This window comes from Fusarium tjaetaba, assembly GCF_013396195.1.
Source record: "Fusarium tjaetaba strain NRRL 66243 chromosome Unknown NRRL66243_c0000384, whole genome shotgun sequence".
In the NCBI taxonomy this organism is placed as follows: Eukaryota; Fungi; Ascomycota; class Sordariomycetes; order Hypocreales; family Nectriaceae; genus Fusarium; species Fusarium tjaetaba.
Window position 1 is genome coordinate 109986 of NW_023501580.1, and position 15351 is coordinate 125336.

General features: G+C 49.0%; 4 protein-coding genes across 4 annotated transcripts; all 4 read right to left on the reverse strand.

Annotated features, from left to right (window-relative positions):
• Nucleotides 1-3319: 3319 nt before the first annotated feature.
• Nucleotides 3320-6150, reverse strand: FTJAE_13087 (nicotinamide mononucleotide permease; the record flags this gene model as incomplete). The annotated part of the gene is made up of 6 exons (XM_037346193.1): nucleotides 3320-3523; nucleotides 3662-3929; nucleotides 4481-4728; nucleotides 4780-5810; nucleotides 5867-5994; nucleotides 6041-6150. The coding sequence occupies 6 exons, from the start codon at nucleotides 6148-6150 to the stop codon at nucleotides 3320-3322; spliced, it is 1989 nt and encodes a 662-aa protein (XP_037199886.1).
• A 1705-nt stretch (nucleotides 6151-7855) lies between these two features.
• FTJAE_13088 (3-oxo-5-alpha-steroid 4-dehydrogenase) lies at nucleotides 7856-8927 on the reverse strand (the record flags this gene model as incomplete). The annotated part of the gene is made up of 3 exons (XM_037346194.1): nucleotides 7856-8437; nucleotides 8577-8780; nucleotides 8844-8927. 3 exons carry the CDS (start codon nucleotides 8925-8927, stop codon nucleotides 7856-7858), a joined length of 870 nt encoding a protein of 289 aa, XP_037199887.1.
• An 897-nt stretch (nucleotides 8928-9824) lies between these two features.
• FTJAE_13089 (uncharacterized protein) lies at nucleotides 9825-12338 on the reverse strand (the record flags this gene model as incomplete). The annotated part of the gene is made up of 1 exon (XM_037346195.1): nucleotides 9825-12338. One exon carries the CDS (start codon nucleotides 12336-12338, stop codon nucleotides 9825-9827), a length of 2514 nt encoding a protein of 837 aa, XP_037199888.1.
• Nucleotides 12339-13850: 1512 nt separating this feature from the next.
• Nucleotides 13851-14970, reverse strand: FTJAE_13090 (uncharacterized protein; the record flags this gene model as incomplete). Its single annotated transcript, XM_037346197.1, has 2 exons — nucleotides 13851-14404; nucleotides 14451-14970. The coding sequence occupies 2 exons, from the start codon at nucleotides 14968-14970 to the stop codon at nucleotides 13851-13853; spliced, it is 1074 nt and encodes a 357-aa protein (XP_037199889.1).
• Nucleotides 14971-15351: the final 381 nt, after the last annotated feature.

Here is a 15351-nt window from a genome sequence, read left to right on the forward strand (position 1 = left end):
CCTCTTAGATACCCCTGAATATAGTCCGGCAAGAGTCAAACGAAGGGGAGATCCTCTCGATATCACAGATCATACGGCACGGGAGCACAAAGACGCCGATGGCCCGGGCAAGGCTGAAATAATTGGGTGAGATGGAGGGGCTGTCATTCTCATGGCAGATACTGCAGGTCTTACGGTCATCATGGTAACTTGGTTCTCAGTCTAAACCTTCGCATTAGGCACCAGGAACAACAAGGACGGTATCTTTCTGATATTTGTTTTGGTATGTTCTTTGAGTTTGTTTTACTTTGGGCCAAAAACTTTACCGCTTCACTATGGCTCGTGGCAGATGGAAATACTTTGTGTTGAGTGAAGTCTACTCTATTCCAATTGCACCATTCTGTCCACCGCCAGGATCCAAACCAATCGACCGCACCTCGCTCTCGCTGCTGCGGCTTCTGAGAAGAACCATGTTCCAATAAAATGAGTAGTCCCACTCCCTGATTCGAAATTCGGAAGTCATCGTGGTTGGCAGCGAAGGAGTCGGTGGCGGAAGATCGAAACCTAAAAACACATTTTTTCCTCTTGTTAGCCCCACATGTATGTCACGGGTCGGCTAAGATGCTGCGGTACAGAAGGAAAACCCATAAGGGAAAAAAAAAGTACCCGACTCCCTCTCCCCAAAGCTTCACCTCTCGGAAGAATAACACGTTGTCATCACTGCGCACGCTGAAGCTATATAAGACGCGCGCTAAGTAAATCTGCAGTATCTTCACTGAAGATCCACCCGGTTCATCAAGGAAGTACATACCTAAGATTGGAATTCATCAGTGATGAGATATAGCTGTGTATGTCGAACCGAGCTAAGACTTGGCGATGAAGCAACAGCGTACAGTCTTCTGAGATGATGTCGACAATACGGGATGGCAGAACGTATATAGAACGGCAAGGGAGGGAAGATGGCCAACATGGCAGAGCAGGGCTTGAAAGGTAAAGTTGAAGGATGATCTGAAGAGCAAAGAGAATAGCAGGAAGAGGAAGAAAACTGGCGTCTTGGGGACGGGCAGACAGTGTGAAGAGGATGATGCAGATGGTGAAGACGGCGAAGACGATGAAGTGGAGATGATGAGAAGAAGAGAAGAGAAGACGATAGTGGAAGATGAAGAGGATGAAAGAAGAAGAGAAGAAGAGAAGAGAGCTGGATACTTTTTGTTGTCGATGCAGTAGGGATAGCACTTTCTGTAACTTGTCACGATGGAGAGTGATTCTTGCCTGGAGAATGACTCTTATTGATGAGACAGGAAGGAAGTTGATCACTTGGTGACGACTGGACGGGGGAGATGAGGCAGGTATGTAATTCTATCTTTGCTCCTGCTTTCTTGACTACCAGACTCCCATCCCTTCCATTTTGGCGTTTCTCTTACCCAGGTAGGTACGAATCTTTTGGCCGCTCGACTACCTCCGGTAGGCACTTGCATTTCCCCCTTCTTGACCCAGTCCAACCTGGGGCTGGCTACCAGATGTTCCAAGACAGATCTTTCATCACCGAGATCTTACTGGCGTCAGTCTCGATGAGCTGGTCTTCTAATAGTATCACCTTCGCCAAAGTGTAGGTAGGTAGTTCTTGAGTTTTCTTGCCCCCCGAGGCCTCCATCGTCATTGTTTTTCCATCTTCAACACACTTCTTCAACAAGTTCATCAACAAGTTCATCAATACACTTCTTCATTATCCAAGCTATCTCAGCCCCGCACATCTTCTTAGTTCACCTCTCAATAATGGACTCCTCTTCCATGGAGGATTCGCAACCTCAGCCGTCCGTCAGGCCCCTCGACTGTCCAAATGGATGGCCCCTTTGCGCGAGAGCAGATGTTGAAGGGATCGAAGCGTATAATACCTACGTGAATGCATGGAAAACCTGGACGTCCACAGACCCGCACGAGGACAAAGATAAATGGGGTGAAGCCCTGGATTTTGTCGACAGTGGGAAGACTATCTTTTGCACATTCATCACTGACATGGCCGACCAAGAGTTGCAAGGAAACCGATCTGAGAAAATATGCTAGGGCCATGTCGTTCTCATGAACATCTTCGACATCAGAGTAAACCGTGGTGACCTCACAGCACTCGCACTACAGAAATGGTACCCAAAGTCGGATATCAAGGTCATTGGCCCCTACAATGAAGACGGACCCTCATTCAACACTGCATTGGGTTCCGGAAGGTTGGCACCTGTACGACCGCAAACAAATTAGCCCTCAGGTTATCTCAATGTATGGTTCTTGGAAGTCGGATGCGCTTCGAATTGTCAAGGAGTGGACTTTAGCAGAGGTAGTTTGAGTTTAGGGAGTCTTTACAGAGTTTATTTTGGCTGTGTACCGAGGCTCCCTCTCCAGTTGATCTCACGATGTTTGATGAAGATCCTGATATGACTAGACTTGAAGAGAGGAGGCCAAAATAAATATAGGAAGGAGCCTCTTAAGCTTCCCTTAGGCCAGAAGCATCTACATCTCTTCATCATTTAGGCTTGAGCTCCTGAATCATCTTTCCTCCCCAAGGTACCTAAGGGAGGAAGAACATTGGGTAAGGAAGGTGACTGAGTGTATGTAGGTCGTACCTATCAGAGAAAATAAGGTAAGAGGATTTGCTGACGACCTTATTGACCTTGACTGTTTGGCCCTTTACAGGTTGGGAGCGTCGCTGGCTTGTCCCATGACAACTACCGCCGCTCCCCAGAAGATCCCTATCATCATCCTCTTGTGATTCCCACTGCAAAGAAAAGGTCATATCTGATACAATGTGCCAACGATTAAATTAGCGATCCGACCGTTACCACTATTCTGTTGAGCAGTATTTTAGCAGGGCAAATTCTGTTCTCCAGGATACTCTGAATACAATCATGTTCATTTGCTTCAACTCGCAGCACTTGGTTTGGTGCCTTGTTTTCCTCACCTCTACCCAAGATCGATCTCCCCTTGTAGCATAATCTGCAATAAAAGACTCGAGTTGAGATGCAATCGGTGTATAGGATCCCACACGCGACGACGTTCCCACAGCCCTCACTACAACAGGTGATAACCTGCTCTTCTTCCGTAGTATAGTGGTCAGTATGCAAGCTTGTCACGCTTGAGACCCGGGTTCAATTCCCGGCGGGAGAGATCCAGCCATCTGCGATACGCAGATTTTCTTTTTGATGTTGGTGTATTTACTTGACTGGCCTCATTCATCTTCACTGTCTTGCACTATAGGGCAACGATGGGCAAGCAATGTTTCGATTTCGAGTCTAGCTAATAATAAAGGTAGTATCTTTCGCCAACTGACTCATAATTCTTGATCAAGCCCTTATGACAAGTCGCTCTCCTGGGGGTGGTTGCTCTGCTGAGGAGTGTTGTTGTTGTTCTCATGGCTGCTGCTGTCTTGAGGATTGCCCTGCAGAACGGTCCCTCGGACAGGAACTTTATCGAACATGTCTGGGAACACACGAACGAAGGAGGGGCCATTTTCATTATAACGATGCGCCATAATGTCGGATTCCGGGTACCATGCCTGCAATTGGCACAAGGTAAGATGCTTTGCTCGGTCCTTCTCTGTCGTCAGATGTCCCTAAAAGAAGCTGGCGAAAATACAATATCCCCAGCACACTGTGGCAGGCCCCCCTGCTCGTCCCCGAGCCCTGCTAGTAACCACTCTCGAGAAACCAGGTGCTCGCTGGTCAGGCATGATTCTCAATCGCTCGATGAGCTCAATCCAGTTGTCCTCTTTCTCGGCCGCGTCATCTTTCGCCCAGGCGTTCCATTCGCGTACCAAGGCATTGTATAACTGAACTGCCTGTTCGTCTTTGTCGTTGAAAGCTTCCCATTGGTCTTTCCACCTCTGATTTGGGGGATCAAGGGCTGTAGTAGTGCCTGTTGCATGAGGATTCATTATAGCCCAGATGTTGCTGATATGGAGACTGGAGAAGTGTATTGGAGTTGAAAATGACGATGGAAGAAATAAACCAAAGTTGGGGGTGGTCATGATGAAGGAAGAATGAATATATTGGTACGAAGTCAGGGGGGGGCTACTTCCGTAGAGAGCAAAATGACATTAGATCTTAACATAGGAAGGCACCTATCCTAAGCTTCGGCAGGTAAGGTAGGTACAGGTAGGAAAGGTACCCTAAGGTGTGTAATGTATCCTAAACTTGAGAAAACGATGTACTAAACTATCCTAAACTTATGCCCAGTTACCCAAGTCTTTTTAATATTTGGGTTCAAGATACTGAGTTTTTTCTTTACTCCCCTAGGAAGGAAGGTTAGCAGGGTAGGGAAGACGAAACGTGAAGCAGAGAATGCAAGTTAAAGAATCATGTTCATTCTTGAGATAGGTAAGATAATGATGACTCGCTAATATCCAAAATGACCTGGTAAGTCCCTTAATCCATTCAAAAGACCCATCGCTAATACCCAATTGTAGCATGCTTATATCCAAAACCCAATATCACTAACATCTTAGAATCGCCACCTGTGGCCAGGGTGCTTCCAGTCCAAGTTGGCAACCTCCTCGGGTGAGAGGCCTGCAAGCTCCTGCTCGACGTTCTTCTTGTCGCGTCGGTTGTTGTCCCACTTCATCCAGAAGTAGCCAGAAATGCTGAGGATGAAGATCATGCTACCAGTGGCACAGTTCAGGCCGTTGCCGATGGGGAAGTTGGGGGCGTCCTTGACGAGGTAGGACCAGGTTGCGATGAGACCACCGATGTTGCCAAACATGACCTGTCAAGTGTTAGAGAAGGTATACGGTTGTTGATGGGAGATAAAACTTACGTTCATGCCGATGGCACTGCTTCGTGCGGTATCACTGACGACGTTGGCGCTGATGTGGGCGTTGGTCATAGTACCAAGAACCATACAGGTGCTGGCAATCAGGAAACAAGCGCCATATCGAACACTGGGAGTCTCAGAGGCCAAGAACATGGCGTATCCGATAATGACAGTGGGGGCGGAGAGGATGATGAAGATCTGTCGTCTGTCGAGGTACCAACTGAGAGCAGGGAAGGCAACAGCAAAGACGGCTCCGACGGCGTAGGGAGGGACACTGTGGAGCTGCTTCTGGACGGTGCTGTACTCGGGGTAGATGGCTCCGACAATGGTAGGGAGGAAGAAAGCAAGACCCTGGACAGTAATGTTGTTGAAGAGGAAGATGAAAGCGATCTGAAGAGTGACGGGGTTGGAGATACCGCGCCAGAGCTTGACTCGGTCGATACCGTCAATGACTTCGGTTTGAGCAAGACGCTCGGACTTGACACGGGCGATGCAGAGATCCTTCTCCTCCTGAGTGAGCCATCGAGCAGTCTCGGGTCGATCGGTGAGGGTGACGAAAGCGATGAGACTGAGACCGATGGTGATGATACCCTCAATGGCAAAGATCATTCGCCAGTGGTGAAGGCTACCGAAGTGGGGGAGCTTGAGGATGGCACTGGCCAAGAGACCACCGAAAGCACCAGCAAGAGGAGCCATGACCATGTAGAGAGACAGACGGAAAGTCAACTCAGAGCGCTTATACCAACGGGAGAGATAGTATGCGATTCCGGGAAGCATACCAGCCTCGAAGATACCGAGGAGGAAGCGAACACCGCAGATGGCTGCTTGGCTGTGGACGAAGGCGGTGGCGACACTGACGATGCCAAAGGCGAGAGAGGTAGCAGGGAGGAACCAGCCGGGGCCCATCCATTTACAGCAGACGGTAGCGGGGATCTCGAAGATGATGTATGAGATGTAGAAGACGGAGAGGATCTTGTTGTAGTCGTAGCCTACGAGATTGAGATCCTCTGTCAATCCAGCGATACGGGCGTTACCTGGGGGGTATATGTTAGTGAAGGTTGATGAGCTGAGAGTGAGAGAGTTGACTCACCGATATTGGCGCGATCGATGAAGCAGAAGAGATAGAGAACCGCGACGGTTGGGACGGTGTACAAGTCGAGTTTCCATCGTAGTCGTCGCTCAGCAGCTGGGTCGAACTGGACAAGAGAGTTACCGTAGCTGTATATTGTCAGTGTGAGTTTTTTCTCATAAGTGAGATACTCACGCGTCGGTAGCAATGTGACCATGACCAGCAGCATCATGATAATCATTAATGACACCTCCCTTCATCTCAGAGCGCTCATCGAACCCCTTTTCCTGATCAGATACACCCATGATGGCGTTTTCTCACAAGATCACAATTAATAAAGAAAAGAAGTGAAGCTGATGTGTCTTCAAGCTTCTGCGTACTGATGCTTGAGATACAGAATAAAAAAAGGACAGGAGCAGGGTCTTGATATAGTAAAAGCCAAGGATGGATAACACCTCGGGCTACCGTGTCGGGACAAGCAACCCCCCCAGTTTAAGGTGTCTGGATTGGCATTTCCCCTCACGAAGCTACTGGTACCGAGACGTGTGTTGCATGCAGTCGATTTCTTTGGAGTGTGTGTCTGTGTCAAAGAGGATTTTTGCCCTAGGAGCGGTTTAGCTTGGTGGACAAGGGGGGTGGCCCATCCCCGCAAAATGTGATATCTTATTCATTTCTGGCTATCCCTCTGGATCCGAGGGAGCACCACTTAGGGACCTCTGTGAGGTCCTGTTAATAAGGAAGCCAGTATCAGAGGTACTTACATTAACTAGTAGTTAATACTCTTAAAAATCTGCAGCCAATTAATACTGGAGCATGTCCTATAAAAATACTTAACTGGTGCTCCCTTGGATCCAAAGGGATTCATTTCTGGCTATGCTTTTATCCGCCGCGGAAACAAATCACCACCCCTGGTCTGATTGATATGCAGCTATTATGATAGGTCGACTCGGCTAAAATGTGTTGAGTGTCAATGTCATTGTCAAGGCGTTGTGTCAGTATCTTGTAAGCGACGGAGCAGATTCGGCGAAGTCGAAAGAGTCATAACAAGCTTAAAGGTTTACTTGAGATAGACTAGAGAAACTAGTGAATAGTTAAGTCTAGATTTCGGGAAGTAGTCTCGGGTGCGGGGAAATTACGGATTTACAGCCAGAGAGAGGAGAGGGAAGTGTTTTTGCTGGCGTTGTGTTGGAGATGGATGAGGGTGAAGATCATGACCGAGAGTGTGAGAACAACCAGGTACGTATTCTCACTACCACCACGTGGAAAGGGAAAAAATACATGTAGCATCCACATATTCTCCAACTTTGCCGTATGCATGCACTTTTCTGCTTAAATGTAACTCTACATTATTGTGTAAGTGACTCTCTCCCCGTGCTATACAGGCTTCCCCAGGTTTTGTGAATCTCATCTTACGATAATCCCGCTGCTTCCCCAGATTCTCTCTCTCAATTCCACAAAACCAACGCTCATTACCTAGCAATCGTAAGAGTGAGATCCTTTTTCCCCGGATTTCTGGGGTAGGTTCTGCCTGGTTTGAATGGTCGAGGCGAGGTCTCGATGCGGAGGTGGAGGGATGAGGGTCATTCTTGGCACGGACCAAGAAATGGTCGGCAATTGGAGTCGGCAACTGAAATTTGGAGACACCAACTCAGAGAGACTCATCATATTCACTGTGTTACAGTCTGTAAGAGTGAGTGAGTGTATCCATAATTCAGCAATAATTACGATGCATTCAATCACTCAGTGGCGATATAAAAGTCTATCCCACATGCGTATATCCCACTTGAGTAGCATATATCTCGGCTGTTATACTCGGTTCTTGTCTATGGCATGGCATCTATCATACAGTGAATACTCTTACAGTCTTACTCTTACATGCTCTGTGCTCTGTGCTCTATACTCATCTTCACCATTCCCTAGTTATACCCATAGTCACAACCATAACCACACCTCAACATCAACTAACATAAGCATAACTAACCCGTCCATCATGCCATTCCCTCTTCGGCCTCACCAAACCCCCGGAATAACAGCCCACCTCCTCCCAACCTTGTCCTCTCCAAATCTCTCCAAGTACCACCTCCGTCCCCTGACAGCCCTCGGGAACATGGCGAACATCTCGTTCACCAGAAACGCCCTCGCAGGCGCGCATCCCCAGCCCGCCGCCATCCAGAACCCTGCCCACTCTACCCACTCGCACAGGTAGTGAGGGTACAGCACGTACCGGAACAGTCCCGCCTGCGGAATCTGGTAGTGCTTCTCCACGCCCTTGCTGCTCGCGTGGCCGTCCAGCTTGGCGCGCTCTTGCCGCTGGGCCTCGCGCCGGCGGATGTCTCGTAGTTCCTCGTCGTGGAAGAAGTTGCCGGATAGACCGAGATAGAAGATTAGAATACCTGATGAGAATTGCAATATGGATGATTGTGTTGACCATGCTGCTTCAGTGGTAGGTCCGTAGGCTGCGAGCCATGATCCAATACATGTTGCGTTGCAAATCTGAAAACTCAAGCCGAGCAGCCACACAGCAATGTGCACCGGTGACATGGAAGGCTGAAGATACGGAAACATGACAGCGCGGTACGAATAGTGAATCACCTACATGCCATCCAACGTTAGTCTTCAACTCACTGACTTACTCCTCATAACGCTACCTCGGGTAGGCAGTTCAAGCCCTCCCCCTCAACGGCAATACGCACGGGAGCATAATAAACGAATTTGGGGAAATATCACTTACAAACAGACCCGCAAGCACTTTATTCTGCCACGGAAGATCGTCGATTCCATGCTGCTCAGGAAGAACTTTCATCAGGTACAGCAGCGTCAGAAACCCAGGTGCCTCCATGGTCAACCAGCCAATGCGGCCGGGGAGGTTAAGACGGCTTGTGACTGAGGTTTTGCCCATGCCATACCAACTGGTAAGCCATTGCATTGAACCAATCTGAGAGAGGTTAATTAGAACATGTATTACTTCACGTGCTCTCTTGTTTTTAATAATGCTTACAATTGGGTAAGATATCTGCCAGACTTTGAGGATCAGGTCGTAGTTCTCCCGCGTGGGTGGTAACCACCCTTCGATAATAGCCATGATGACAGCGTCTGCGCCTCAACAACGCTGCAGAAAAAGGGTTCAATTCAGTGAAGGAAGAAGAGAGTATTTTTGTTTGTAGAAGAATTGATCAATGATGAAATTCAAGGCGTGTTTCCATGATGTCAATAAGGTTGAAGCGGCTTCTGTAGCTGCGCAACGGCCATTTTGACACTCTCCACCGCCTGTAACAATTGCCCATAACGGTCGGATATTTAGTACATCTACCCCTGGCGTGTCACATCAGATCGATGATGCAGCTATCAGGATGTAGGAACAGCTTCCGTTGCTCTCAATTGGGCTACGATAGTACTGTAAGACGAAATATTCATATTGGATCCTCTTCAATAGGTAATATATTTAGTCTCACGGAAGGGGGTATACAGCAATATTTGAGTTCCCTCAGTCGATCTCAATCAACTGCCGTGCTCTCCAAACTCAAACATGCATCAGATATTGCCTGTCTTCCGAGGTCCCTTGTAACATTGAAAGACAAAGTCATTTAACTATCACATGAAAGAAGTTTACAAAGTCATTCTAGTACCTAGCTTAAGGTGTCACAAGCTGTGGTGCTGAGTGAGCTGCATATATGGTGAGACAAGGAAACTCGAGATGTAAATGCGAAATAATGGAAAGACTCAATATATTTATCATAAGATAGATTCAATAGACCTTGGACTAGATGTTCTTGGCACCTTACCATGAGATCAGAGGCTCTTACTCCCTAAGGGCAGATCCAGCTACACACATATTCCCTCACTTAAACATCAATAAGACCTACAAGATATACTGATGAATTAAAATGTATTCAGATACACCCGTCCATGCTACAAACACCGCTAAACTCCTAACTACCAATTCCCAAATCAAGACTCCGTCTCTCATATGCTCATAAAATCACATCACAATGCAGTCCCTCTCCCTCTGCCCACCGCCATTTACCCCTACCCCCGGTCCCGAAGGCCGTCTGCCCGCAGACTGCCCAAAGGGTCTCTGCCCCACTGGCATCGCCGAATTCACGCTCGCAGCAGTGCTGGTCTGCCTCGATATCGTGGGGCTGCTGTTCGGGTGGCTCGGGTGTCCCACCGGCGGCTGATACGTCCTGTCGTGCGCCGACTGCTCGTAGGAAGGCGGCGCATCGTCTGCTGCTTCGTCCGCTGGGCGTGACACGGGTGGTCGCGGTGGTTGGGCTGGGATGAGGGATCGTACTCTTTGGGCGGGTATTCTGGGCTGTGCGTTGGTTGTGGTTGTGGTGGGCGCGCTGACGGAGCTGTTGCGTCCTGGGACGAGACCCGTGGCTCCTCTGGTGACGCCTCCACCTCGTGGAGCTCCTCCTCTTGCAGGTTGTCCACCTCTTCCTCCTCTACCTCCAAGGTTGCCACGTGTTGCATTTCCTGGTTGAAAGGCCTGTTGCTCGATAAATTGCTCTGAAAGTATGCTCTCTCTTCGTCTTCGCGCTTCCTCTGCTCTATGTCTTTCCTCTTCTTCCTCTTGTAACTGCAATGCGAGAGCCAAATCTCTATCTTCCTGTTCAGCATTGGGACTCATCGGGGGCTCATCTTCATGCCGCCCTTTGCCCCTTCGGTTCTGTACTGTCGTCCATTCTCCGCCATCGTTGTTGGAGTAGTTGCCCGCACTTGTCGAAGGAGCAAGACCGCCAGATCCCACAACCCGGAAGTCGCCTGAAAGATATTCGGTGTTGCCACCATTGACATCTGATAGTGTTTCCCATACAATTTCATCATGAGACTTGAATCCTGCGTCAGTCACAAGTGTGACGAGCTGCATCGACTGCGGATGACAGTACAACGTACTGAAATGGTCATTTCGGAAAAGAATGGCAAATGTACCAGGCCGAATGGCTTTACCAATAACTTCAATACCCCAAGGCGTGAGTTGGGTCGCGGAATTATCCAAGAATTCCTTGATTATGACAATATCTTGGTAAAGCTGCTGCTCATCCTCTGTAAGTCCGCCTTCAGGATCAGACAGCTTCTGTTCGAGCTCTTCCTCTCGAAAAAGAAGATTCTGTGCATCCTCATAGGAGGCGGCTTGTCGTTCCAGCGCTTCATACGCATGTTCATTTTTTGGTGGCAACCATCCGTGAATCAATGGAATCGAGAATGTGGCATATAACCCCATTTCAGCCGTGTTCTCAAAAGTTCCAGGGATCAAATCTCCTCGCTCTGCAGGATGTAAATGCGTCAATGATGTACGCTTGTAAGCATTTATCATACTCTCTGTAGGGACAAATCGCGGATTGACGTTCATGCCGGTATGTAAACTTTGCAGGAAAGCATACAAATCTCCAACATCTGGCAATGCATCTTCGGAACTGGTTCGTCGTGGTGACATAAGTTCGTCAAAAACAGCATCCAGAAGCAGATTCAAACTGACTTGTTCCCTCGATCTAAGAGTTTGTACAAGTGCAGTATCTTCAACATCGGCAGGTGTTGTCATGGTAAGTGCGTTGACCAGAGCTACAAGAGGACAAGGCCCGTTTGCATTCTGTATCAAGATTGGGGATATTCGTGGGTTCTTTGACGAGGTTGCGTCGTGCCATTGTATATTCTTAATCTGATAGGTTTCCGTCTTGCCGTCGATCGGGTCTCTGGAGGCTCTCCAACTTGACGGTTCGGTTTGTAGTGTTGGTTGCCTGGGTGGCAAGGGTGGCTTCTCCTCTTGAGGTTCCTTCATGGGACTAGGCGATGGCTCTGAATCTATCAGGTTCCAATCATCCGGTGATGCTGCCCTTGCTTCTCCTGTGGCCTTGGCCTTTCCCTTATCGGCGCCGCCTACATCGTCCCAGATATTTGTGTCCCCAGTGAATTCTGCGGAGAGCTTCATAGGCGGCGCAGGAGGTTTGTCATTTGTTCCCAAAGGATCCTCATCCCAAGCAGGTGACTCGCGGCCAGAGGGCAGTGATACCATACCAGGTGATCCGGCAGGAAGTGGTTCTGGCGTGGGTGTCCATGCGCCTCTAGGAGGGACATCGTCCATGAGATTTGGAATCGGTTGCGGGGCTGATGGTGCAGGCTGCACCTCTATCGCGGGTTGCCATGGGTTCGTATTAGGTTCTTCGATACCAAGTTTCGAGAATGATTCTGTCGGTGGTGTTTCTTGTCTTGAGGGAACTTTCTTTCGTAGAAAAGGGTTCGTTTCTGGTCTATCTCCGCCTGGTTTCAACACCGCAGGCGTTTCTTGAGGTTGTTGCTGACTATTTGGCTGTGTCCTCGCTTCTCCCCACGCCTGTTGCTCATCTTGGTTATCGAAAGCGATTCCAGGTCTGAGGGCCGCAGGAACAGCTTGAGGGTTCGGTCTATCTGTTGAAGATGCTTGTCCGTCACGGCGGGGTCCTACATCCTCCCAACCCGGCTCGTTCCCTCCTTCGGCCCAAGGATTATTCGACATCGCTTTGACTTTGATCGTATTTGAAGTAAGTTTGAACTTGGAAACTTCGAGCGTCAAAGTAACATGTCAAATAGGAGGTTTCAATGATCCGTTTGGTCGTTGTAGCTGATGCGCTGCTACCACACGCGGGAGACTGCGGGGAAGTGATTCGAAGTGGTTCTCGAAGCGCTGTGAGTTGTATGCATGAGATCGAGAAATCTAGGGACCAGATCTCTGCAGTAAGCGTCGTATAGTGGTATTTTTCGCTTGATTATGTTGATATCCAGCTCTTGAAGCTCTTCTTGATCGCAACAGCAACAGCTTGTGTGGGGAGATGTGTCGTCACTGGGTCCCGCTCTGTACGTGGCGGTGCAACGTGAAACTGAGCAATTCGCTGAGAAGAGAAGCTACTATGACACAAGAATCAAACTGACTGGAGGTCTTGAGTTCAATGCGAGTTTGTCTTGGTTGGAAAGCGAATAATGAGGAAAGTTAGGTAGGCATGCGCTGAGCTGAGCTGAAAAAGCTGGGCGGGTGGTGGTGCCTGTAATGTACTGGTAGGTACCTGAGGTACGTAGACCGCGGGCGTCAAGTCTGCCCCGCCCACTTCCATTTGCTTATGGACCACCGCCACGGGCCGCGAACGATGACGTGGGCCTGTCGATTCAAGTATCAAGCAAGCTAAAGAAGAATTATATACCATTCCTGTTATTGCCTCACCGCTTAGATAGGCAGCATTACAATTCATGATTCTAAACCTGGTCTCGCTTGTCCTCTTTCTTTTGGTCAAGATCGGCTGGGAAAGATAAAGTCGCTTAAGCTAGCATTGGCGATCTGAGACATGCCGACTTACACCGCGACTATAAGTGAGGATAATATGGGATAGATAACTATCCATCCATATTAGGACAGACATTTCGATAATCATTCTTTCTTTTACTCATTTCTCATGACAATGCATCTTTATAGACTGGGGAATGTCTCAGTGGACGGAGTAAGCACTCATTCCTTCATGATCCACCAAATGTCTTAGACTCAACGGTCATCCAACGCTCAGACCAAGGGTCCAATAGTCAGCCATCCAAGGGGAGGCAAGGAAACACCTTGACCCTAACCGCCGAAAATATTCAGGTAAATCTAGCCTAAACTGAGGGGATTCATTACTGAATTTATTTTGGCATCATCCCATATTCTCAAGTTTCCTTACTCCCCGAGGCCACCCAGAGAATAAGATATCTTGCGGTGGCTGGCAGTCAAAAGAAGCGATTGGTGTGCATTCTAAACGCAGTACAACAAATCTACCTCGGATTGCATCGTCTTTAAACCTCCCCTAGGAAACCACATCCTTAAGCATTAAACGCTGCTGAATGATACATAACTTGATTATGGGCGTCGTCCTCCCCTTGCTTGCTTGCTTGCTTGCTTGTCAGGTCCGAGTTTCCTTCGTCGCCATGCAGTCCCAGAAATGCCACAACGCCAACTCCTATACAAGAAAAGTATATAATATCCGCCTGCTCACGGCGCGTACGTCGTTTAAACCTTCACCCCAAGATTTTGCAGCCGCTCACAAGACGGCATTGTGTATGTCTGTGCGAGTGCCATCTTGTCAGGGTCCTGGTAGAACCAGCCCTGAGCTGCATCCCTCAATCTCCGTTGATATATCAGCTCGTTCTCACACTCGTTCTTGAGGTGTCTCAAGAGCTGATGTTCAGCTGTACGGTCGAGCTTGTTGAGCTTCTTTTCGGAATATTGGGCAACTTCGTCGGGGTTAACGTAGTAGTTGACATTCAGATTCGGTGTCGTGCGCTGCTCGGTGTACGGGTGCAGAGGATTGTCGTAGACCATGCGAGGCCCTGATGCCGATGTTGTCGAAGACTCGCCGGAGAAGAATGATGTGATGATGGGTAGGATGAAGAACAAGATGATGGGCAGTAGACCCAGGAACGTTTGGAAGGCGTTGCCTTCGTTCTGTCGACCACGATCGGCCTCTCGGGGTCGCGTTCTCGGCCTAGCTCCGCCAAACTGATGAACCCTGATTCCAGGACCTCCTCCGAAGTTGAAAACAAACTGAGGACCTGTGTCAAAGGCTACAACATTAGTACGAGTCTCATCTTGCTTGTCGATTCTGCTCACCTCCGAATGGACCACCACCGCCAAAGCCACCTCCGCCGAAGAAACGAGCAAACATCTCCTCCGGAGTCAAGTCATCCTGGAACATCGGGCCACCTCTACCCATACCACCACCACCGGCTCGTTGATTGAAGAAAGGATTATTCGCCTGAGCGCTGGCGAATCGACTATCAGGATCTGTGCCGAACTTATCAAACTTTTCCCTCTTCTCTTTATCGCCTAGAATTCCAAATGCTCTGCTGACCATCTTGAAGGCCTCGTCCGCATGAGGGTGTCCATTCTTGTCGGGATGGGTCAGAAGCGACAGCTTCCGATACGCCTTCTTGATCTCAGCCTCGGTGCATGTGTCCTTGACGCTCGAAAGATTTAGGATGTCATAAAACGCAGTGGCCTCGCATCTTCGGATACGAATGACCGCTGCCTCTTGGTCTGGGGTGAAAGATCGTCCCTGGTTACCCTGCTTATGATCGCGAGATCGAGCCGAGCCACCCGTATCAGCTCCGGAAGCCGTTGCGCTGGGCATCGAAATTTTAGTTGTTCTGAGGTCGCTAGGTGTCTGTAGGAGTTGCGAGGTACGATTCGTGGGTCGTACGTTGAGGGTTGACGATTAATAACTAGGATTTAAGTTTGGCCGTCGAGAATGCGGGAAGAGGGAAAGTGGCTTCTTTGGGAGGTGACAATGGCACAGAAAAGGGCGTCGTCGAAGAGGCGAACGCCGTATTGGTCGGGTTTGTGCTATTTGTGGCCGAATCGCATGAGGAATATGAAGCAATCGAAATGTTGTTGATATGGCGATGCAAAGGGGATGCCAGAAATCTGGTGTTTTCCGATCGGGCAATCCCTACTTGGTCTTTGGGGGACGCCCACTCTCACCATTGCGTCCATCTCAAAGTCTCGGCTCCAC